This window comes from Nannobrachium achirus (assembly GCF_963921795.1).
Source record: "Nannobrachium achirus genome assembly, chromosome: 20".
Taxonomy (NCBI): Eukaryota; Metazoa; Chordata; class Actinopteri; order Myctophiformes; family Myctophidae; genus Nannobrachium; species Nannobrachium achirus.
The window spans coordinates 23,041,198-23,066,851 of record NC_137827.1 but is presented as its reverse complement, the minus strand read 5'-3'; the positions used below and the strand labels follow the sequence as shown (position 1 = coordinate 23,066,851).

Sequence of the window (25,654 nt, the reverse complement as noted above, 5' to 3'; positions counted from 1 at the left end):
GAAGCAGTTTTTTTTCAGTGAGTATTAAAATGAACAACGTCAGTTATTCTTTGGGTGATGTTCCCATTTACAGGAACAAGTTGAATATTTACAAAACAGTTTAGTAGCCTAGTTGTGCTGCCTGTCACCATGTAAACTATCTAACTAACAGAACCTAAAGTATAGGCTGCACCCTTGTGGCCAGAGCTACAGAAACATTTAACACTTCTAATTCAAATGGCTTATGGCTCTGACAATCATAGGCCTATCGGTATTCAACACGCGACCTGGCGCTTGCCAACGTGTTGAGGCCCTAAACTAGATGCAGAATATATATTCTGCATCTAGCTCTCATCTGCATCTGCATCTAACCCTAACCCACATTTAGAGTAAACATTAATAAACTAAAATCTTTGCTTCTGGGGGTCCCTGGAAAAAAAAAATTCGAGATGGGGGTCTGCAGCCAAATACATATACTTTTGGGGGCCCTTGACATGACAAAGTTTGAGAGCTACGTATATAGCAACAAAAGTTTTTTTCAGAAAACTGTTATGATTTAGAAGACATTTATAGAATCTGCCAGTGGTTCTCAAACCTTGTCATGTCAAGGACCCCCAAAATGATATGTATGTATTAAAAATGTTCACTCTGAATTTGGGTCTTGCCTTAAGCTGGATGCAGAATAGATACACGCAGCTCAGACAGTACACTTTTAGATATTTGTCATATGGACTGAAAATAATGCAATGCGATCATTTGACTCAATTATTTATACTCTCTCTCTCTCTCTCTCTCTCTCTCTCTCTCTCTTTCTCTCTCTCTCTCTCCCTTTCGCATGCTACCAATTTATTCGAGATTTCCCCCCTCCTGTTTAAAGCAGGGTCATCAAGGACCAGGCAGCATTTCATGTAGGCCAAGTATTAAGCCCTGAACCCATATGAACCCATTTGTATGCGTTTGTGTGTGTGTGTGTGTGTGTGTGTGTGTGTGTGTGTGTGTGTGTGTGTGTGTGTGTGTGTGTGTGTGTGTGTGTGTGTGTGTGTGTGTGTGTGTGTGTGCAGGAGCTGGGCTGCATTTCTGTTTACGCGCGTCTGTTGCTAAGTAACGACTGTCACAGTACATGGCAACAGTCCCAGACTAGTATACCAGCTTGTGTTAGCGAATTTGCCAAGACAAGAAGTTATCTCGAAGGAAATCTCACTGTCTCCACCCACAGTAAGTGTTATCAACGTATTATCTCGTTTTTCTACATGCCTCTTCCATTTTATGTTTTTATTTATATTTTATTTTATATATTTTTTCATATCCTATCACAATAGACATTATCAGGTTTTGCTTGGCAAAATGGCATCAAATCATGGATCCCTCGTCAAAGAAGCTACTTTGCAGCTTGATCAATTCAGAGCTGGCAAGCAGTGTTTGGATGACTTCTTAGAAGATGCCTCACAGGTCATGAAGGTAGACAAAATAAAAATGTGTATGTACGGGTATGGGCTGGGCTTGCGATATGGACACTAAACTTAAATGTTGATGTGGTCTCTCTCTAGAACGTTGACGCTGAGGATAAGAGGTTCATACTTGACATTGTTTCCGGCTGTGTTGAGCACAAGAAGTTGCTGGACAAAGTAATCAATGTCTTCTATGCTCAAAATGGGAAGTGCTTATCCAGGGGTGATCGTCACCAGTTTGTCAGTGAGTGAAAATGTGCTAGAATTGTTCACAGAAATTCTATTTTGAGATTGCTTATGGTTTTCACCCTGAACAACACTGATATCTGCTTGTTTGTGTCACTACGTTGTTCTTCAGTTATCTGTTACCTTGCCATGTTCATGCAAGATGCACTTGGATTTCCACATTTTAGTAACATTATCAAATCTCTGGACATCAAGAAGATGCACACAGTGAGACATTTGTTCTATGTTTGTACTGTTGCATTGCAAAGAAGACAATACTGCATCCCATCCCATTAGAATACAATAGTCTATCATCATCTTTGCTAAGCCACTCTGACTTTGTTTCCAGTTCCTGACTTTCTTCTTCACAAACCTAACCACATGGATACGAGGAGAGTGGAGTCTGATCTATGATGCTGCCTATGTGGACAGAACTTGGATTGCTCCTTTGCTGAGGTAAGCATATGACACATCTGCTTTGAAAAAGGTCTGGGTAGTGTGTGGGACTGTGGGTAGTCTTACAGAGTATGACTCTCAGATCATCTCCACCACAAAATTGGATGATGTGAATTGAAGCACATGCCTATAATTGTTGTCCATTAGATGGCGCCCTGAGATAGATGCTCTCTTAGACCAGCTTGCTGCCAGGATGTCTCGTGGTGGGGCACAGGTCAAAAAAGATACAACCAAGAAGACCACAGAGCCGCAGGAGTTCTCTCTTACTAAACCTAAACCTCGTCTTCTCCTTGCACCTGAGGCCATTCCATCACAGGAAAAACACAAACCGGTGAGTTACGTTTACAGAGTGTAAGCCTATAAACCAGGGGTGTCCAAAGTACGTCCCAGGGGCCAAATGCAGCCTGATAATGATTTTATAGAATAATTCGTCAGGATTCCTTGTTCCCTGTTGTCTCATTCTGAAGGAGTCAAAGAAAGGCTATTTTGTTGTATTTTTTACCTTGCACATCTGGTTACATTTGGGAATGTGAGTTATTTGTGTTTTGTTCAGAGCACACACCTGACAAAAGACAATTGGTATTAAATATTAATGATGATAGTTAAATCAAATATTGTAAATGCAATGCATATATATGTGTATATATAATGACTTTGTTATGGTCCAACCGAAAGTACAGGAGATATAGTCTGCCCTTGGGGGTTTAAATATTTTCTAATGTGGCCCCCTTTGGAAAAAGTTTGGAACCAATTTGGCTCCATGTTTAAAGTCTCACTGGAGATTTTATTGTGTATCTTTCAGCTTTCGATAGGAAGTGTTTTCAATAGCCTATAGTGTCATTATATTAGCATACAGTCAGTTTTAAAGATAATAAATCAGACTATTGTTACATTAAATGTAGAAGCTGTCATGGTTTCAATTGTCATAATGCTTTGTGTTTCTTTAGGTGCCAAAAAGCACTTACAGGCTTCCAAATGAGATACAAGCTGTAGAGGAGATGAAACACATAAACCGTCAAAAGGCTGAGGTAGCTGTCACTTTTTTATATAACACCATCATTATGACTTTCTCTCAACATATTTGACAGAAGTGATTAATTAAAGCGCCATATAAACAGTTATTACATCATTATGTGAATTGTAATCACATTTCTCCCGTTTTCCTCCCAAGCAAATGCTCTATGAGGTAAATATCAAACAGTATAAATGTGCGAATCCTCAGAAGTCAGAACACGCTAAGGTAAGAACTATGGATTTTAACAGATGCTCAATGTAATTAAATGTTATGTTTTTCATTGCAGCAGATGATTAAATTCCAACCCAATTATTGTTAAGCACACTGCACAGAGATGGTATATTTATTTGATCAAGTGTTTTGGTATTTTGTATAGGATGCATGTATTATAATTATATTTGAATCCATTTCAGACATAGACAGAACAAATATGAAATACAAATATATATTGCTGTGAGGTATATTATCCTGAAACTGAGGCGGTAGCCACTTAGGAGCAATTCCTTTTTTTCCAGATCTCCTTTTTTTGTTGATGCTATTAGGCCTATAAACATCAGCTGTCCATTACATTCCATACAAGTTTAATGGAAGAATCATTACTGAATAACATTAAGTGTGGGGAATCATATACTTTTTCCTGTGTTGCAGAATGTGCTTTCCCAAATTAGGGAAGATTTTGATTCCAAGCTGAAGTTCAATTCATTTCATTCCTCTGGAGCTCCAGCCACTCACAAGGTAGAGGTACAGTATATTACACTTACTTTCAATATTTCTGTCAATATGTTATTCAGACACCAGTGTGTTTTGTAAAGATTGTGAATCTTAAAGTGATAGTTCACCTATTTTTGACATGAAGCTGTGTGAAATACTTGCCATTAAAATAGTGGTTACAAATGTATTAATCCATTACCAGAGTCCCGTGGTCAGAGTTCTGGTCAGTTTTAGATGAATATAAAGTAGTTCCGGTGATTTGGCAGGGGCTCATGGCCCAATCATTAAAAATAGATGAATCCACAAAACTAGCTTAATTTGTATTGTTGACCTATTTCTACCAAATAGACCAACTTTCGTTCAACTTTGACCCCTCTGTCACATGGTACTATTTTTTGTGTCCAGTATCACTACGCCGCTGCAACGTATTTTCTCAAAACAAGGTGCTTTGCAGGCAGCTGATCAGAACGAAACCTCGCTCTATATGGTAGAAATAGGCCAACAATACAAATGACGCTAGTTTTGTGGATTAATCTATTTTCAATGATTGGGCCACGCCAAATGGCCCCCACCCCATTGGAACTACTTAATATTCATTAGAAACTGACCAGAACTCTGACCACGGGACTCTGGTAATCAATTAATACATTTTAACCACTGTTTTAATGGCAAGTATTTCACACAGCTTTATGTCAAAAATAGGTGAACTATCACTTTAACTCGTCCCGTTCCGTGGCTCTGATAGTCCAGGGATGAGAGTGTATGAGTCTATGAAGAGTTTGTACAAATATTGGTAAAATCTGTAAATACCAATAATGTATTTATTTCACTGATATATTTTAAATATATTTGATGGCCTTTGTGTCATCCTGGCATTTGGCCATTGTGCCCTCAAATATACAACACACAAAGGCCAAGTGGCCTTGCACCCTAAAAATAAGAAATTACAGTCCTGATCACTATTAAATAATGTATCTATGCATTCACCAAATTCTTTATGTTTGTCTGGTTCCTTAAGACAAACAAATTGCAGGTGAAGCTTAACAACACAGTTATCCTGAGAGAAGGAGCACTTTATAACCGCCAGGTGGAGGTGGAGCTTCAAAGGTGCAGTAACATCCATTTATTACTCTTTGCAGTCTTTGCATTGGCAGCCAGTAACCAATCAGTTCTATCGCCAAAAATAAACGATCTACAATGTAGATCGGTTTGAATGCAGAATGCAGTGCAAAGCTTAGGGAGCTTGTAGATCTGAAATGTATTTGTTGTGTGTATTAAAAGAATGGAGCGTCTGGTGGAGGGGGAAGGTGAGCCCTCCTCTTTCCTACGGTGGCAGAAGGAGATGCGTGACAGGGACCTCCAGGATTCAATTGCCCAGGTTGAGCGCAGGCGCCTGGAGGGACTCATCAGTCACGAGGAGGCAGCTATGGCCCGAACACGCATCATGGAGCACAACCAAAAGAATGTGCAGCTTAAGAAGGAAGAGGTTTGTCCATGTAAAATATGATCATAATGACTGATGGTTTTATATGAAGACAAGAGTATTCCATTGACAGGCTCAGTAATGTTTGCAGTGATTCATGACGGATTACCACATAGGTGCACCTAAATCTCAGGGATCCTTGGGTTTGTTGTCTTGTAGACTGCTCAGTTGATGCAAAGATATGCTCAGAAGCGGTTGCAAGAAGAAAAGGGAATGAGAGACTTGGTGCAAAAAGTGACAGAGGGACACAAGAATTCAAAGGCAGCCAAAGTGAAGTTGCAGGAGTTCAAGCAACGCATAGGTACCTCACCTCACCTCACCTCACCACATGCAGGACATGATTCACTTGGTCTTGAATTTTCATAGCACCCTGATCATTTGTATTCTCCTGAACATTTGTCACAGTCAAAGAAGTCTCAGAACAAATTCAAGACCTCCTTCGCCAGGCCCTCGAGGAAGCGCAGGCAGAGCTAAGCAGAAAGTTTGAGATCATCCGTGAGATCCATGCAATGGAATATGTTCCTTTCATCAGACACAGGTTTCTGGATGACACAGAGGTGAGTGGAAGAAATCTGCAGTCACAGCTAGAGATGGAGTACTTATAGGACAAATCACTGTGATGTCACAATAACAACAATATTCACTTTTGGTATACAGTAGACAACTGGCAGTGGAGGTTGCATGACACACTAGAGGTCATACAACAAATGATATAGACTCTATCACAACGTCTGTTTGCCTTATACTTACGGGCAGATAACACCAAAGTTCAGTGTAGCCATTCAATCAGTATAGTAGGGATTTCATTACAGTGGGAACGCTATTTTAAGTATGTCACATGAACACACGTGAAATGAGTCCTATATTCCCATATATGGAGATTTGTTTGCACCTGATGCCATGACACACATTGAGGCAAGACAACAACCTTATTTTGGCGTAGCTGCATTGGGAACTCCTTATATGGTTATCATTGGGAACTCCTTATATGGTTATGACATGGAGTCATAGAGACGTGGCTGGTCTGCCAATGCTTCCATTCAGTAACTATATACTGTCCCATCCGACTCTTCCCGTTACTAACCCTAACCCTAACCCTGACCATAAACGCACGCGTAGCCACGTAGTCGGAGTAATGTGTCAGACTGACGTATTTCTCCCTTAAATGGCAATTTTAATACAAAACTTTTAAGTCATTTTAAATGTTTTGAAGGGACACCAGGTTGGAAATTGGTGAAATCTATATTTTTGTTAATGAACCCATGAGTCAGCTTATATGAGCACCCATATGAGCATGTTGTTTGCTCCCTGTGTCGCAGACAGCAGGCCATGACTTGTTAGGAGAAATGTCCCTGGCTGAGCTGAAAGAGCGGCTGGCAATCCTTAAGGAAGCAGAACGACATGAGCAACAGAAGAGACACGAGCGGATTCTGGAGGAGAAACATAACAAGGAACTGCTTCTGTTGGACCAGCTGGATGCCATTGACCTACACAGGAAAGCATTGAGTCATGCTGCAGCACGCAGGTCAGTTAAATAGACCGTCCAGAGGTTTGTAAACATTAGCTATGGCCTTGACACGTTGCAAATGAACATTTTTGAACTGCATAAATGCAGAAGAGTAAACACACAAAAACTCATACACACACGCACGCACGCACGCACGCACGCACGCACGCACGCACGCACGCACGCACGCACGCACGCACACACACACACACACACACACACACACACACACACACACACACACACACACACACACACACACACACACACACACACACACACAATACTTGTGACCATGCATCTAAATATTAATATCTAATATTAATCTAATATTCATAATACTCCTGGCAGGAAAGAGGAAAAGAAAGAAAGACTGGCTCTACAGCAGAATGCAGTGGCTGGGGATGAGAGAGTGCTGGCCCTGCAGAGGAAGTTGGCTGACAAACAACAAGAACGTCAGAGACTAAGGGAGAATGAGCGGAACAAGGTCAAATCCACTGAGCAGGCAAACAACACACACGCTGTCAAGAACTCACAACACAAAAAAGTGAGCGTCAAAGCATATTTAAAATGTAACTGTTTTCTTTTTGACTGTTACATATTTAAAACATGTGCATAATCTAAGTCATTGTCAGTGCTAAACAAATCATTGCTTATTAATTATTATAATTTTCTGTGATGATGCCAGAAAACCTTGGAGAAGCAGTGCTGGGAAGACTTGGAGCGAAGCTTAGAGCATCAAGTCCAGAAAGAATCACCCAACACTCAAGACATAGACATGTGTAATGTCTTCTAATCTACTGTATATTCATGCAATATAATCCTATGTTCATTTGTTCTAGATTACAATTATTACTCCCATTAGTCAATCAGTAGTCCTTGAAAATAAATATAACTAGACTGGACACTGTTGAGGTGCCAACTTGCCTACTTGTGTGCCAGCAGAGCACGCAAGTACTCTGCCAACTTGTGTCTTGTTATTTGTATCAGGTCGCACTGGTTGATGGTGAGAATGCTGGTCCCTCATTGGCTACGGTTTAGACACCACCTCTCCGATTGGCTACGGGCGTAAACATATATACACACAGACACCGGCACATACAGAAACACCGAATGTAGTACTTGCGCCCTTTGCACCAGCAGAAAAGACACAGAAATACAGGCCTACCTGCGTCATGTTAGGCCTATATTCTATACCACCCTATTTGAATCTACAGTAGGTCAACTATATGATCTAGTAGTGTATTGGATTCTAAAGTCAAAAGAAGCACACTATAGGAACCCTATTTTGCCCATGCAATTTAACACCTCGCAAATTAATACAGGGGAGTGTGACGGTGGATTATCCGTAGGTGTGGTTATAGGGCCGTTTTTGATTATTTAATCAAACCATATATATATATATATATAAGGAAGCAATTAGAACCTGGCTATTACCGCCCTGTTTCTATCCTTTGTTCCATCTCAAATGTTATGGAGAAATTAGCCTCGGAAACCCAGGCTTTTATTTTGGCGATAGGAAATATGGAGAGATTAATTCAAGAGCAAATCAACAGCTTCCTCGCCGAGCATAAACTGCTGTTTGAATTCTGGCTTCAGAACATCCCACTCCACTGACACATGTATCTGACCGAATACATCAAATGTGAAGTAGACTGGGGCAAATACTGCGGCATGGTCATGCTGGACCCCCAAAAGGTGTTTGACATAGTAAACCATTCAATTCTACTGAAGAAACTAAGGGCGATTGGTTTTGATATAGCACATCAGTAAACTGGATGAAATCCTACCATGAGGGAAGTGAACAAATGGTTGGCATCAACGGAACCATGTCCTCGTCCCTCCTGGTGAGGAAGCATTCTAGGGCCGTTACTGTTCCTCCTTTACATTAACGACATGAATACTGGCTGTAACTGCAAACTGTTCCTGTTCACTGATGACTCAGCACTCCTGATCTTGGGAGAGGACAAATTGCAGGTTGAGGAAACTCTCAGCTCAGAAGTCACCAAAATTACTTGGCACTTACCGATAACAAACTGTCACTACACCTTGGTAAAACAGAATCCATTCTTTTTGGGACCAGACATTCTCTAAGTGAGATAAATGTAAATGGTTTCACCTCCTGGTACTCCAACATCAAAATGCAACTAAGGACTAAGCTCCAAACCTCCCAAAACAAACTGATTTGACTACTTCTCAACCTGCTAAACAACTAAAAATTCAAAATAGTCAATGCAAATCTGCCCTCAATCCCCTCAATACCCATATCTGACCAGACACCCCCAAAAGGTTCAGCGCACACAACGATCTGATAACACAAACCCATAAGACAGAAATGGGTAAATTCTCCTTCTACAACACTGCCACCCAAGTGTGGAATTCCTTGATTACTTCCCTTAAAACATGTAGCTCGCTGGCCTCCTTCAAAACCGCCCTGAAGATTCACCTTTCAGGAGGCCTGAGGTGGAAGTAGTTATCACTCCTCCCATAGACAGGCGAGAAGTGAGCACCCCCCCTTACCTTAGCCCCACCCCCTCTTTTCCCCTGCTCTGTACTTATAGTGTTTTATAATTGTGATGATATTTGAATGTTTTTTTTTATTTATTTTTTTGCTATTTGCTATGTCCATGAATTGAATACCAAGGACCTCCGACTTATACAAGACCATAAAAGGACTTATTTGGGGTGTTCCTTTTAGGCAGGGTGTTAACTGTACTACTACATTTCTCTTTGTATTGACTATACTTGTACTGTTCTCCATTTTTGTCTAATAACATATTCAATCAATTCAATCAAAAACCAAACAGGGTATCGGATGCCATTACCTTTAAGACCAAGCCGGTTGCGCTTTGCGCAAGACAAAATGGCAATATCAAAAGAGCACAGAATGCCTTTCTAGTGACAAACCAATGTATTTCTTTTTCATAGGATTAATAAAAGATGAATTGTTTGAATATTTTTAAAACTCTGAATTGTTTGCATCCAGTTTTAGTACATACATCCAGTTTCTCTCAAGTTACTGCAACGCTCCTGTGCCCTCTGATGGGGTTTCAGAAAGTCGGGGGAGAGAACTATAAAAAAAAAGCTAACGATGAGATCCTTCTTCCTGGAAGAACACCGCTTTTACCAGGAGTGCCAGTAGCCCTCATGGAAGAGAAAAAAAGAAAAACGTCGATCCCTTTTTTTTCCTGTTGCCATCATTTTCCCACATATGTGAATGTTCTTCAATTAACCATTTTTAATAGTATGATATGGTTATACGCTTTTTCTAATCTAAATCTATATCCATTGGTGCCAAGCTGGGGCTTGAGGGAGGGTTTTCAGCAGAAACAGAGTGTCCGATACAGAGTTTTTGTTCAGGGCCACCAAAAACCTGGGGCTGGCACTGGCTCACCCCTGAGAACTCCTCCTCATTAGGCTCAAGACCCTCAGGGCAGGGCAGCTTAAGAAGTTCTTCCTGTAGTTGGGCTGTGTGCTTCTTAAGTGCGGTAGCGTGGTGAGGCATCATAGTGGGGCCAAAGGTCGTGTCACTACTGTACTGCTGGATGTCTGCAATCCAATCCTTGCACTGTGCCATGATCTCCGCCCGTTTCAGGTAAAAGTGCTTGTGTATCACCTCTTTGAAACATCTGGAGGGATTGCGCATCTGCTCCAGCATGGCCCATTTCACAGTGGCCTGCTGAATGTTAGCGTCATACTGGCGGGAGCATTGGGTGCCGCTGGGGGTACCACGCGTGGCTTCATAACCTGGCTCGTTGAAGTAAGGCTCAGGCACCAAGATCAGGGACTGCAAAGACACCAATACCTGTAGAAGGCTCGAACTCTGTGGGTTCCATCTCTCGTCTGGTCCCCCCGACCAAGTGTTGAGGATACTTAAACACACTGTTCCGTTTTCATAAAGATTAGGGTTGAAGCGCATGGTTTGGCCCCCTGTTGTCTCCAGGTTGAAGTGTGGAGGGGAGTTGGGATAATCTTGGGGAAAGAACACATCAAACTCAAAGCAGCCGTTGGCGTACGGAGAATCGGCTGGGCCTGTGATGAGAACCTTCATAATGTCCAACCTTTCATCGTCACATCGGACAAACACACTAGAGGAGGAGGAAAGAGGCAGAGATGTGGAGAGAGTGACGACCTCCTGTGCCAGGCGGCGGGCACGAGTAGCACTGTTGGCATCGCTGGTATTCTTTACCTGACTCTTGTATTGGTAGTTGATGTGGAAGACCAACTTATCATCCTCGTCTTCCGATACCATATCAACCATGTCGAACTGGAGCTTCTTCATGGCACCAACGTATTTCTTCACCAGGGAGCGTGGGATGGACAGGGGTTTGGGATCGATCGACAACGTTTCCAGGTTGGCCTGTCGTAGGCTGGTGGTAGCAGCACAAACTATCTCAGATGTTCTCTGGATATCCGACACCAGCAGTGTCAAGCCCTCGGGCTCTGCATCTGAAATATCCGTCTTCACCACACCTTTGCTCTTGTCTTTCTTTGACCCGAGGCAGTTGGTGTACATGTCTATGCAGGTCTTCATTTTGGCCAACAGCATGCTTATAGAGGTATGTCCCTCTGAGCACTCTTGTTCTTCTTCCTCCTGGCCAGGATCCCTGGACAGGGGAAGCAGTAGAGGCACGAGGGCTGAGCAGGTAGAGATGGCCCGCAGCAGCTCCAGCAACACCTGATACAGGGGCACGTGGTGTGCTAAGTCCATCACAGAGTCATTGCGTAGGTAGGACAACATGGTGGGGATGAGGCAGGACTGGCTGAGCACCTCCTGCAGCATTGAGGGCCAGGTCATGCTGCTGTTGATCCTGTTTTCCCCTGTAGGGACATCAGCACCATGGCCACCTGCAAAGCCTGCTGGGTTGATGTAGCTGGCCAGCACCTGCAATAGGCAGATGACATGCTCCTCTTCCAGACGCTGTTTGGTCAGAGCTTGCTCCATGTCCCAAACAGATTGTGTGGACCCAGAATTGTAGCCTGTTCCCTTGGCCCAGTACAGCTTTTGCTGCTCAGTGGTGCCAACCCCATGACCATTTGACACCTGCTCAGAGGTGTTGGCTCTTGCATTTGGGGCGGTAGGCGCATCGTGGTTGAGGGCAGAGAGGCAGGTCATAAGGAGGTTGATGGCACCGATCTCAAGGGCCTTGCGACGCAGCAGTACACCATCATCTGTGGTCAGGGGAGTGCTGCTTAACAGTTTCTGCAGCACATGGAATGGTAGTGTGGGCAGCACATTTGCTGACAGAGATTTAAAGATGTGATTCCCCTCTCCATCGTCTGTGATGCCCAGGACCAGGCGCAGCAGGCACTGGGCATGCTTCCTCTCCTTGAGCAGTACCTCGGCATAGCCGGGTAGCCGTAGGAAAAGGCGGAAGCCTGCTAGGGAGTGCGTGAGTACTGCACTCGCCTGCAGTATAGTATCGGGGTAGAGCATGGGCAGCCTCTCTGCGATGAGGGACAGGCCACCCATGCTGGCGAACGCCTGAAGTGGTGACTCGATGGGATTAGTGTCCAGTAGGGACTCGTTGATGGCTGAGTCCGGGCAGTCGTCGATCATCGTCATGTTTTTTTTCTCGGGGGAACTGCTCAGCATGTCACAGTGCTCCACTTTCTCTGTGCATTGCCTCTTGGAGGAGTCTGTCTTGGAGAGGCCAGGGTTGGAGATGGCCTTGTGGCCCAATTTGACTGTCAGGTCAATGGAATGGTAACCCAATGGCAGGTTGCGGTTGTACAGGACGGTCAGCAGCTGGGCCAGGGTCAGGTCCACTGGTAGGGGATGACCTGGAAGGAGTTTGTGGTAGAGGTGGAAGACAGGCATGCTTATGGTTTTGTCAGTTGGGACCATACCAGACGAAGTGGTCGACTGCTTCTTTATGACTTGTCCCCTCCTAGATGGTGACCAAGGAGGTGTGGATAGGACATGGGACTTGAAACCTGAAGCCACAACAAAGTGATCTTGGATACTACTGTCGGCTTTCATTTTTGTTTCCTTGTGATTATTTCCCCCCTTGCTTATCCTTTTCTTTGCTTCCTTCTGTTCGTTTATCAGCTTGGTTGTAATGCTTGGGGTATCCGATACCTGGTCTATGACCTCAGCCAGTGTGGTGGAGACGGGCAGATGGAGGGTACGGTGCTTGTGCCCTGCTGCATACATAGGGTGCTGAATCACATGGCTGGTGTAGTTTAGACGTCCTTTGTACAGCGGACAGGGAGACCGGACAAAAACTGTGACTTTCTCATCCTTCAACATGAGCTGCAAGAAAAGCTTGCGGCTGAAGCCTGAGATGTTGCCAGACATGGGCACATTCCCTCGCTGGGGCAAAGGCTGGAAGAGCTCACACAGCAGCTGTGCCATAAGCCGCTGGTTGTTGGGGTGGCAGTGGATGCACTGCAGGAAGAAGTCCACAGTGGCATTCTCCAGAGTGGTCCTCTGCTGAGTGGTGAGCTTGCCAGCCTGGCTTGATGACACCAATGAGTAGTGGGACACCCGAGGTTGAGGCTGGGGTGGTAGGGGGCATGTGGGTGCACCCACACTTATTGCTTGAGTACAGCTTGTACCGGCACTGGCTGAACTGGCACCCGTACTGGCCCTGGAGTGGCACAGCAGGAAGAGCAAGGCTGTCCACAGCGGGCTTACTTCCGGTCCCCCTAACCAATCTCTTATGGTGTGATTCTTCCCCACTTCTGTCAGGAAGCACAGCACTGGGATGGCCAGCTCTACAGACAGAAGGGACATGGCTGAGGAAGAGTGTTGCTGTCGTTCAACCTGGGAGGTGGCAACTGCAGGCAGAGGTAGGTCGGCACTGGCTAGGAGGCCACAGCAGAGCTGGTACAAGCTCTGAACCAGCAGGGAGGGGAAGCCAGAGTCTAATAGTTGCTTAATGGCTCCCGGGGACTGAGAAACAGCTGCTAGCATCGCCAGCTGTGACTCAGACAAATTAATTGGTGGTCTTTCCTGCTTGGAGTCATCTGTGAGTCCCATCCAGGACATGAGCAGTGAGAAATAATTTGGGTTGATGTGGCACATGGAACACAGGAGGCTATCTACAGCTTTTTTCATCACTTTGTTGCAGGGCAGTGACTTGGACCAGTTGTAGAGCAGCTCAAAGAGCTCACTATCCAGCAGTACAGGGAGGTCATAGTTGACAGGGAGCTCGTGGCTGTGCCACAAGATGGCCGCAACACAGTGGAGGTGTGAGGGTGAAGGCATCAGGAGGGCATACTCCCCTAAAGAGGAAGAGGCTGAACAGGGTCCTGTGTAGCCAATGGGACCACTCTGTTTGCGGGCTGCCACCCGTGATGAGTCATGGACCCACTGTAGAAGTGCCTGAAGCCTGTCTTTGGTGCCAGGGTCCTGGGTGGTACCAAGCTGGAAGAGAATGTCTATGGTGGCATCTGAGGAGAGACCATCGAGCCGTCCAAACATTAAGGGACTGTGCAGATTAGTAGGGTCGGTCCTGGAGGCAGAACAGTTTCTGAGCAGGATGTCAATGAGCTTGAGCCCAATGGGGGTGGAGTGCAGGCCTATCTTAACTATCACCACCTCAATGTTGGATGAGTGCATGCCACAGTAGGGCGACATCAGCAGGGCAACACAGGTCTGCAGCAAGTTGGTGGTGGGCACTGCAGCACTAGCCATCATAGCCTCCAGGTCACTGATATGAGTCAGACAGTGGTGAAGCAGGCGCAGCCAGCCAATACTGGATTTGGAGACCTGGTCCTCAGAAGGCAGGAAGGGATTGACAGAGGCGGAGGACGTGTTCCCAAACGCAGTCAGTCCCAGGAGCTTGATCTGGGACAGGCCCAGGGTGCTGATATCACGTGGCCGATGGAACCTCAGACATACAGCTGAAGCAACCTCTGCCTTCACTAACTGGATCTTGATGTAGGTGAGGCCACTGGTTACAACTGGTGTGGAGAGGGGTAGCATGTTGACCCCATCTGCACTAATCTCCACAGACACAGAGGAAGGGCAGGTGGCTTGGTTGGTGAGTGGTTGGATGTGTACCTCCTTAAGCAATATGGGGGCAGGAAGGTGGATGGTGAGGTCAAACCATGCTTCTTCGGGCAGGAAGTTGTAGGACCAGGCACGGTAAGCATGATGGAGAGGATTTGTAGCCTGGAGCAGGATCTCTGCTGGCTGAGCTGTAGAGCTGCCGGAGGTAATGGTGCCTAACGGAGCAAAGTTGTGGAGTCCCTCAGTATTGTCAGGCCCTGACAGGCTGTTGACATCTGCTGCCTTTCCGGGAGCATAATCCAGGAACTTCATGATGGTGGACACCATGCTGCAAGCTGTGTTGACAATGGCCCGTGTGTTCGTCACCATATTTTTACAAATCAACTGGACGCCACCCATGTCATGGAAGGTCTTGAGGGCTTCGCTGGTTTCTAACACTTGGAGGATGAACCACAGCAGAGGTTCGGAGAGCGGACAGGTAGAAAGAGAACCCTGTCTGCCCATGTAGCCACAGGCCATGTAGGTGAGGATGGGCTGCAACATGACCTGGACTGAGGTGGCCCTCTTGCTGAGGGTGGTGAGGATGGTAAACAGGCCATCGCCCACAGAGACATCTAGACCACCATGGAAGTTCTCATGTTTGGTCAGCTGGAGACAACTGGCTCCCATGATCATGGCCATGGTGCTGCTACTACACTGGCCCAGGGCTGAGAGTATCTGACTCATTATCTGCTGATTGGCAAGGACCAGGTCAGCCACACCTGCCAGTGGTCCCTGATTGGCCGTGGACATTCCTGCTACCCCTTCTTTGCTGCTATTAGCTGGACTGCTGCCTGCTGGTGGCAACCGCACGCTTAACTCCCTGTCCCTGGACATGGACAGCTGCACCAGCATGTTGACCAGCTTGAGTAGGTCAAACATCAGCTGGTCACGTGTGTTCTCGCTGCAGACAGCCTTGGCTTCGCATGGCTCAAAGTTGTTGTTGAAGAGGCCGCCAAAGCAGGAGCGGGCACCTACTGAGCTGTCCAAGATGCTACGTGACACCACCTTGTCCGGGCACAAAATGTAGTGGTGCACCAGGAAGATAATGGACTCAATAACGGAGGAGATAGTGCTGACTGACACCACCTCGAAGTTCTGCTCCAGGGTGAACTCCAACAGCTTTACCTGGGCATCCAGAGGACCCTGGCCTGACTGAAACAGGCCCCTCTCATTGGAATCCTGTACAATGCACATTCTGTGTATGAGCTTTAGCAGGAACTCGCAGAAAATCTGCGGGTAGGTGGATGACAAGTGCACCTGTAGGCGGGTGAGGAATTCCTGCATAGCCTTGGTTGCTGTGGGACCCACATTTCCATGGGGGTTGCTGCTGGAGAGGAAGCGCACTAGGACATGGACCACTGTGGGATCAGACACCATCTGTTGAGCTGTGCTTTCCTGACCACCCAGACTGTTGCTGGAGGCTGAAAACTGACCACTGGCTGGCATGTTGGTCATGATGGTGAGTGAGTGCAGAACCAGACACCAGGTCTTCAGGGAAGTGTTGGGATAACAAGCAAGCACTGTAAGGAAGCTGCTGATGGATGCTTGGTTGAGTGGGATGGCGGGCACTCGGCTGGCATTGAACAAGATGTCAGAGCTACTCTCTCCATTACCATTGCAGGGGTTGAGGCTTAGGTTCAGCCACAGCTGCAGCAGGGACTCAAACTGCACATGGTGGACCTGAAGCATGGAGAACAGCTTGTTGAAGCAAGCACTCAGAATGGGGATAGAAGAGGCCTGCACCATCATCAGGTTGGTGCCAGGAGAATCTCCCTTCTGCAGCCCGCTTTGCAGGGCGTCATCTGTTCCATTAGAGGGCTGGGCCACTATGAGTGAGGTTGAATTGAGGGCTTTCAGGATGGAATCAGCCTGCAAATTGGCCATCATTTTCAGCATCAACTCTGCTTGCTGTTCCAGCCCCACCTCCAGGCGGGCATCCAACGCTTGTGACACTGAGACATAGGGACCTTGTGTGTCAGACTTGGTACTATCGACCTTTCCTATGTTGGGGGTGTATCCGGTTGGATACATTTGGGCCATCATGGGGGATCCAAAGCTGTAGCTGTGTAATAGGGGATTGAACTGAGTATAGCCTCCGCCATAGCCTCCTCCGCCAAAGCCTCCTCCGCCAAAGGTGCCGGTTAAAACGCTAATCACTTTGGTCTTCATTGAATCAATCTTCTTATCAAAATTGATGACCTGGTCTTGTGCGGTCAAAGATGATAGAGTTGGAGCACCTGTGATGATATCGGACGAGGCCTCTTCCATGTGTTCCTCCAGAGGAAAGGGTGCAGGCTGGGGCAGTGAGTCATCCGTCTCAGACGCTGACAAGGAAGATGCCCCGGCCGCTTCACCCACTGCCCCTTCATTCAATAAATCCAGAGAGCCTGGTGACTGCAGCTCACCTGCCAGGATGTCTTGTAGCATGCAGGTGAGTGAGTGTTGGGCCCAGGCACCTCCCCAGGAGATGTCCACCTGGTTGAAGTCTGTCCCCACCAGGAGGAGCATCAGGCGCTCCAACTGTTGCTCCGACACCACTTCACACAGGTGGATGGTGGGCTGGGTGGAGTTGGTTATCCTAGATAGGACCTTGCAGATGAAGAGCAGCAGATCGGTGTGGCATGTGAAGTCCATGGAGAGCAGGAAGAGGGCCAGCTTCTGCACAATGGAGATGCAGCGCTCACGGGCCAGTGTGAAGGGCAGAGGCTCCCCTTCAGCGGCCTTCTTGTCCATCGTGTCCTCCATGTCCAATGTGAAGCGGGGACATTCGGCCATATGCCGCAGACGAATCAGATCTTTAAAGTGCTTTGATGTGGCCTGTTTGATCTTGGCCTGCTGCTCCACTGGGAGTTTATCGGAGGAACCTTTGTTACTCTGGTTCTCAGAACTGTCGCCATTGGTTGATGTGCTGAAGTTAAACACGCTGGTTGGGTAGCCTTGGTAGCCTTGATAGCCTTGGTAGCCTTGGTAACCTTGGTAACCTTGATAGCCTTGGTAGCCTTGCAACAAGCTACTGTTGCCATTGGTTGATGTGCTGGAGTTCTTAGACTGCATGCTGTTGTTGATGAAACTCCACTGGTTATCTGTCCTGTTTCTGTCTTTTCCGAGGTGCTTTTTAACACCTGGAGTCTCGTCCTCCACACTGTCCACATAGTCCAACAGTTTGGACACTAGCATCACCACCCAGCTGATCATGGGAATGTCCAGCACACTTTCAGTCCTTCGCTGGGTGTCAGCCAGAGGCTGCTGTAAAGGAAAGAGCAGGCTATCCAAGAGGCTGAGCAGGCCCTCTAACACACCGCTGTTGTGAAGGGACCTTTGTCCAATGCAGATCAGGAGCTTAAACACCCTGTCTTGGGGAAAGAGGCTCTGCTGTTCAGAGTTGTACAGCTCTTGCAAAACTTTGGAGAGGAACTGGCCCCACCAGGGCTTGTCACCACACAGCTGCACCAGCAGCAGGCCTGCAGGCAGGCGGATTTGGGGTGTACCACTGACACACAGGTGCTTGAATAGCTCCTCACAGGTCTGAGCATGGAAGGTGCTCTGGAGTACAGAGGGTACCAAGTGGCCATTGTTGGAGTGAATCAAGCTGAGCATTGTGTCCAGCAAGTAGCGGACGATGGTCTTCAACTGTTCGGTGGAAGAATTATGGATCAGCTCCTCCTGTGCCTCTGTGGTGGTCATGGCCTCTGGGCCAGGAAGCATTATTCGTCTGTCACCCAGTGACACACGTACCCTCTGGACGGCATGGTGGGCCAGGTTGAGTTGCAGCTTCAGCTGGATGCAATCCTGGTAGGCAGACAAGACACGCTGGTCCTCTTCCATCAACTTGGCAGTTTTATGCAGGAAATACTGGGCATTGTTGGCGCTGTTGAGGGGTGGCACGTTAATGTTCTGGAGCAGTGTTTCCAGCCGGTGACACGCTATGTTATACCTGCACTGGATGTCCTCCTGTTGTTCCACGATCATGGCCAGGTTTTGGTCCGCAACTGGCTGGCTGCCTGCCTCGCTCTCTCCTTTAAGTGGATCATGCATCAACTTCAGCTCACTCTCCCATGGCAAGATGTAGGTGTGGCCATAGTAGAAGCCCAATGGGATCTTGGCCTGGACATTAATGCTGCCATACTGTCCAATAACAGTAATCTTCATGAATCTGCAGACAGGCGGTGGAAGGAGGTCATGCAGAATGAGGGAGTGGGTGCTGATGTCAGTAGCTTCCACCAGTCTGCGACTGTCCACCTCCTCACCTAGCGTCCATAGGTCTATAGACAGAGATGCCAGGTCACCACAGGTAGGGATCAAAACATCAGTCAACAACACAGGACGTCCAAAGTCCAGTGTCACAAACCGACAGAACTGGGATGATATTTGATCACGCTGGCGTGTGCGTTCAATGATGATGGACTGATGTGGAGGCTGAAGGAAGAGAGAAGCTCTAGACATGGCCAATGCCAGACCACTCTGTATGGAGTCCGGTTTGTCTTTCTTTTTCTTAGGTGCAACCATATTGAGACCTGGTGGTAAGTATACACCATACCCATCGTACCCACTGATGGTGTCATAGATGGGTTCTTCTTCCACTTCCTCAGTATCCTCATCAACTTCTTCTTCCTCCATATCCTCCTCAGAAGAAGAGGAGCTGTCATTTCCCTTCATCCCCTTCATCCCCTTCATCTCAGAAGCTGCATAAGAGGTGGTCTTGGCCTCCAACTTAGCATTCTGTTGCTGCTGCAGTTTATGCAGCTGTTGATTGTCCTGCAGCACCTGGAGTTGCTGCTCGGCAGACCCCATGTCGTGCGAGAGCAACTGAAGTGCTACCTGGGAAGCCGAACTCAGTGCCATTGAAGTCTGATCGACCGTACCCTCCGATATACTGCCCTCTGTGTGCATTACGCCAAATGTGCTCACTGTGGATATGCTGGCATCATCATGCTCCACCCTTGTACCATTACTAGAAGAGATACATGTGAAGTGAAGAGGCTCTACCTCCAGAAGGCCTGTCAGGGCTGTGAAGCTCCCCTCAGCTGCTGCACAGCTGCTCACCTTTCTGTTCCCTGAGATGATGTCAGAGAGGTGGATCTCGTCAGACTGGACTCCAATGTTGCTGTTAAAGGCATTCTTACAGGAGGATCCACTGACCTCCAGGTCAAACAGCACTGGGTCAAATGGAGAACTATACAGATCATATCTGGTCTGCAACAGTCCCTCTAGTGGAGTGAGGCGATCCCGCAGCTGGTGCGACACAGCGGTAAGCAGAGAGGCACAGGCTGTGCTACAGCCTTCCAGGTCCTCCTCCTTAATGTAGTTCAGCAGGACAAAATACCAGAATACTGATCCACCTGTTGCTGCCGCAGGTAAATAAGGCATATTGTCAAGAAGAGCTTTTAGGAGGCCCATACTGAAACCCTGTTGGTTCTGGTCACCTTGCCCATTGCTAATGCAAAGGGCAAGAAAGCGGGCACATTTGTGGGATATACTCCGACTGGCCTCAAAGAAGCACACCCTCACAATGTCAGATAGCCTTCTCTGAGTTTTGACCAGCAAGCCCTCTTTTCCTTCTCTCAGACTGCCAGCCAGCCAGCACAGAATGTCAAGGATGAGGCTTTGGGCATGCTCTGTGCTTTGGCCCTGCTCTGTCTGCTTACAGAGCGCATTCATAAGCTTCTCGTGGAAGTCTGGGAACTGCAACAGGGCACAACGCTGGACCCCTTCTTTGGGTATGGATGTCTTCTTGAATGACCTGATTGTGATCGACACCTCTTGCAGTACGTCACAGCCATGCAGATTGTCGTTTTTCTTCAAGAGTGTGGTTTCAGCGTTAGATGTCGAGACCTTCTCCTTAGACCCCTGTTCCTTCTGCAGCAGGTTGGAGAGTGAGTGGGACTCTTGGGTGCTCTGGGGGTTGACACTGCACGTGGACATTACAGGCTGCGGTGTCTCCTCCATGCCTTTGTTGCTCACTGCCTTGATATGGACAAGGAAGGACCGATACCTTCCCCCTGCCATTCCTTTAATGAGCTTGGGGCTGGTGAGGCTGAGCATGCCTGCACGTCCAGAGAGATCAAGGCCACTGGCAAGCCATACTGGACCACACAGGATGGCCTCCTTATGGTCCTCCAAGAATGGGCAGAATCCGGAACCTGTCGTGTCGTCCTTGTCCTGAATGTCTTCTGTGATGTCATGCAGAAGAGATTGGCCGTTCTTTCCATTGGAATAGAGGGACGGTGGTAATGATATATGTCTGTCCATTGCTGTGGTGCTGAGGACTTTTCCAAGCCTGCGGGCTTTGTTCTTCAGCAAGGTGACCTGGATATTAGGAATAATGTTGGAGACATTATCGTTCATGACAAACTTGAAATCCACATGACCCACCATGCAGGCCTTGGGCAGAATCAGCTCAAACACATGCTCATCCCAGCTTGAGCTATCGCTCTGGAGCTTCCAGGTGCAGGTGTGCTGATGGTGAAGGTGCTGTGGCCAGTGCCTCTGTTGCTGCTGCACCTCCACCCAGCAGGTGGGCACAGTGGAAGTGAAGCAGGGTTTCAGGGTCTCGAAGCGTGTCAGCTCCACCAATGACACCAGGTTCTCTACGCTCAGTGCTTGGTCCACCAGGAGTTCCACTCCTGTGATCCCCTGGCTGGGGTTAGAGGAGGGCTTGACTCTCTCCAGCTGTTTAACCCCCTTAGAAAGGGGGCCATCGAATAACATACCATCGTCTATATCACACAGACCTCCAATTTGAAAGAAATGAAGTTCTCCGCCTTTTGTGCATGCACAAAGGCGGTCGGTCCCAGAACAATAGGTGACAGAGACGAAGGGGTCTGTCTCTTCTTCTGACCCCTCCCTCTTGGGTGCCTCCACCTTAGCCAGGACCAGGAAAGTGGGCAGGTCCAGGATCATAATGTTCCCTGGTTGTGTGGTCACAACTAAGTGTCCCAGGCCTGTCACCTCCATTTGCTTGCTCTCTTCTTTGGTGGAGGTGGACATACCAGCGGCACTAGTTGTGGCTGCTCCACATGCAGTCATTGTTTCAGTCCTCAAGGTGGTGGTGCTGTATTTGTGGATGGGCAAAATCTCCTCAGTGGCCATCTCGCTGCCATCTAGCACGTCTGGAGGGAACAGTATGAGAGAGGTGACAGCATCCTGGATGTGGTGCACTTTCACAGGCTCCTCATCCAAGGTGAGGATATGCTTCGAGTAGTTGAGCTTGTAGAGAACCAGGTAGCTCCGTCCGCTTCCACCTCTCAGAGGACTCTGTTGCTGCTGTTGGTCAGCTGGGGAGGAGATAAAAGGCGCCTGGGGAGGTGTGCCACCCAGGTCGTGGTGGAGTTGGTGAGCCCCACTGGCCATAGAGTGGATGGAGTCACATTTAGGCTCCTCTACTTGATTGATGCTGCTGAGGGACTCAATGCTGCATGGATGTAGGGCCACCAGAAGATGCATTCCATCCCAACAGGGAGTTATTGAGTCCACATACAGATTCTCTTCTTCGAGTTGCTTGGGAAGCTTCAGGCATTGTACCAAGGTGGGGCAGGAAGAGGCAGAGGGGGTGGCTGCAGTCGGGGTGCTGTCCATATAGCCGGCTTCCAATAACCCAAGATTAGCATGTAGCTGCATCTCGAACTGCGGGCCAGTAAAGTTCATCGGAGCAGCCACCTTTCCGGGTGACTTTTCATCCACCTCCTTGATACTGTAGAGCAACAGCACGGGAAAAGTCCTGCGCATGACTGGTTCAGTGGAAGGGCTCAGAGGTCCCCCAGCTAAGCTGGGGGACCCCAGGTCTGGGGTGTTACAGGCCAATGGGAAGCTGGTTGCTGAGCTGTAGGTGAGCAGCCCTCCAGCGAGCAGGCAGGGGATTTGAATGTTTTGATGCTCAGAGATCTTATCTTTGTCCTTGTCCTGGCTATGGACTTTAACCAACGAGGGGTTGGCCCCCAGCTCGTCCAGGTCTTTGACCGTGTCTTCCAGCACACTGGCCACTGCATCCCACTGGAGATTCTCTGGCTTTTGCAGCACACTCAGTGCAGTCACTTCCAGGCTTACCTCCATGTTCTCCTGCTGGGAAGAAGGCTGGTTTGTGAATGCCTCTGAACTGGACTCTGTCAGGGTCTGCTGGCTCTGCTTGTTGCCACACAGGATCAACTGCCTCAGGATGGCCGGGTCATACGGGTTGATCTCAAACTTCAAGTGCACCTTCATCATCTTGGATACGTCCCAGATGCAGATGTTGCCTTTCTTTGTGGCAGCTGCAAGGAGGTGGGGGCAGCTGCCGAAGCCATAGCAGGTGATCTTGTCAGAGCCATCAGGGCTGCTGGGGAACTGGGCTGGGCTGGTGGCCAGTGTCACTGACAGTGGCACATTCTGCGTATGCTCACCCTTCACAAATGGACAGTTAGGGGAATGACGCTGGTGCTCGGACCACGGCTCATCAGTGGGCTCCCAAAGGACTAGACACGCATTGCATGTGAAACACATCGTTCTGTCATCCCCTGCGTGAGTAGGCTGGTGATAGAATCCTGCTTGGGCAATGGGATCGGGCTGAGCCAGCCTATAGCCTGCATGAGGCCATGACTTGAATGTCTCCCTCCTGTTAGCCTCGCTGTACATCAATGACCGATCTACAGCATAATATCCTGTGCCAATATGTTGAACCCCCAGCTCTGGCCTAGCACTGGGCAAGAGGTAGGAGAGCCTGTCCATAATGGACGAGGCCACAGACAAAGCAGCTACATTCTGATCGGTCTTCAGCTTGGTGACAATGGCACTAATTACAGGCTTCAACACTTGGTGAGGCAGATGGAAGGTCAGCACCGCCCACTTGGCTACTTTGTGATTGGCTGCTGTCTCGTGTGAAATATTCTTCAGGCCTTCTTTGAGTTGGGTGATGAAGAGGTCGTATCCCTGGGTGTTGGACACATCAATCTTCTCACAAGCCGACAACATCTGCTGGGCCTCTGTGATGGGTAGCTCCAGCTGGACCATATCCTCAGGCTTGTCCACGGGGGCCTGCAGGGCAGTGTCCAGCAGCAGGATGCCATTTAGATCCTTTCGGCACCCCACTGCATAGTCATCCACATAAATCACCTTGTCCACTGCAGGGAAGTACTGACACTTGACACAACCCCCAGTTTTAGCATTTAAAGCTGAAGCCTGGAGAATGGCCCCAGATGTGCCGTCAATTACTTTAATACTGCCATGGCTGGTAACGGCTAGGATAGCATTAAGGGCTGGGTGGTAGGAGAGGCTTTGTAGGCCCTCCTCGTCGCAACGCAGGTAACCGTCTCTCAGTACAATCCAGTCTGAGGAGGTGGATGAGCTGGAGTCCAACAAGGTCTTGGCTGCCATTCTATTCTTCTATCTTATTCCCTTTTCCTATATTGGGGATCTCTGTTAACACAAACAGTAATATTCCTATTCACTGATTCACAGATCACTCTTCAGTTTACAATAATTAATCAAAAATATCTAGGTTTCAGCATTTGATTCCTATGGTCAAAGCAGTGATATTATTAGCAAACTGCTGCATCCAACTATACTTGTCTTTCTTGGACAAATACAAATGATATGCTCATCTTGAAGACTTTATATACTGTAGGCTGATCAGAGGTTGGTATGACATGACACACAACACAAACCTTTGCCAGCATGCCTAACAACACCGATTTACACAGGCACTTGCAGTTGCTCATCATGCAAAGTGACCGGTGCTCACTTCACATGATATCAAACAAGACAACGTGCATATCTCCTTGTATGGGTCGTTCTGTAACATCAGCCTCTGCGTACTTTCTATGGCGTTGGTCTTGTGTGACCGCAGCTGTTGGTACAATACATAGGGACAGTAGTGTTGGTACGTTGGCACTGCATACATAGGGACATACACACAAGTCAAACGTAGGAGCCAAACCGCACCAATGCAATGCCAAACCGCACCAATGCAACTGAACTACTTGAACATGCAACTACTCACAACCATTATCCACATTGGCAGTTGCAAGGAGTAGCATTGGTGTGACATGGCCTTAAGATGCGTATGTTCTGCAGCTGACCAGATACTGGCCTACTAATGGCCATGCATAGTGCCTAAGTTTGATAAAACATGGGGAGCTAAATTTTAGGTTGATAGTATAACCCTCTCTGGTAGAAAAAAAAGAAACACTGTCTAAATTATTATTTTACAATTCAAGTGAAGTGTCCCTTTAAACTTCATGATTTAGGAAATGAATTTAGGCAGACAGCCATGTACCGGTATATTGACTAAACTTGATGATATATATGATGGTATGAATACCACAAAATGACACTTTCTGTGGTCATGGTAACTAAGTAATGATTTAGAGAATGCACTGTAATTTATACCACCAAAATGAAATTATTAAATATCAGTCTATGAATTTTGCTCTTCAATAGAAATTTCAATATTTTTATTTGATAGACTATTTTACACCAACTTTAAATTAGTGAGTCGTTTAGTCAAATGCAATACCTTTTCAATAATTAGAGATAAGAAAACCTTATTTCTGTGGGTTTCATGAATGTTTAAACAATGAAAATAATTAACAACAGCTTGTGACTAAATAATTCTACATTCATTCATTGGATACTATTAAACACACTATAACACGGGTTATTTTCCATTTCTGAAAAGTAACGTTTAGGACATAAAAGGTTTCACCCGCGAGGCAGATGTTACATTCAGGCATCAGGGACTTCGCCATTAAAGAACGGTTTTGGAAATAAACAGTATTTGTCCAGCAACTTTGAATGACCACTCCAACAAACACCAGTGCCCCCTACTGGCTGTGCCGTGTAGTCAAATTAATTGTGC

At 47.3% G+C, this 25,654-nt stretch overlaps 3 protein-coding genes across 3 annotated transcripts in view; 2 read left to right on the top strand and 1 right to left on the bottom strand.

Moving 5' to 3' along the window:
- LOC308305564 (transmembrane protein 179-like) overlaps nucleotides 1-25,654 on the top strand; it is a gene marked incomplete at its 3' end in the record, with an annotated part of 467,552 nt that overhangs the window by 60,731 nt on the left and 381,167 nt on the right. The window lies entirely within an intron of this gene.
- Nucleotides 1,324-7,648, top strand: cfap99 (cilia and flagella associated protein 99; the record flags this gene model as incomplete). The annotated part of the gene is made up of 15 exons (XM_080750913.1): nucleotides 1,324-1,437; nucleotides 1,527-1,671; nucleotides 1,786-1,880; nucleotides 2,002-2,108; nucleotides 2,256-2,439; nucleotides 3,056-3,136; nucleotides 3,280-3,348; nucleotides 3,772-3,858; nucleotides 4,853-4,941; nucleotides 5,116-5,320; nucleotides 5,477-5,618; nucleotides 5,723-5,874; nucleotides 6,637-6,842; nucleotides 7,176-7,371; nucleotides 7,513-7,648. 15 exons carry the CDS (start codon nucleotides 1,324-1,326, stop codon nucleotides 7,618-7,620), a joined length of 1,980 nt encoding a protein of 659 aa, XP_080607039.1. The 3' UTR covers nucleotides 7,621-7,648.
- Nucleotides 10,093-24,171, bottom strand: LOC308306013 (dual E2 ubiquitin-conjugating enzyme/E3 ubiquitin-protein ligase BIRC6-like; the record flags this gene model as incomplete). Its single annotated transcript, XM_080750912.1, has 1 exon — nucleotides 10,093-24,171. One exon carries the CDS (start codon nucleotides 24,169-24,171, stop codon nucleotides 10,093-10,095), a length of 14,079 nt encoding a protein of 4,692 aa, XP_080607038.1.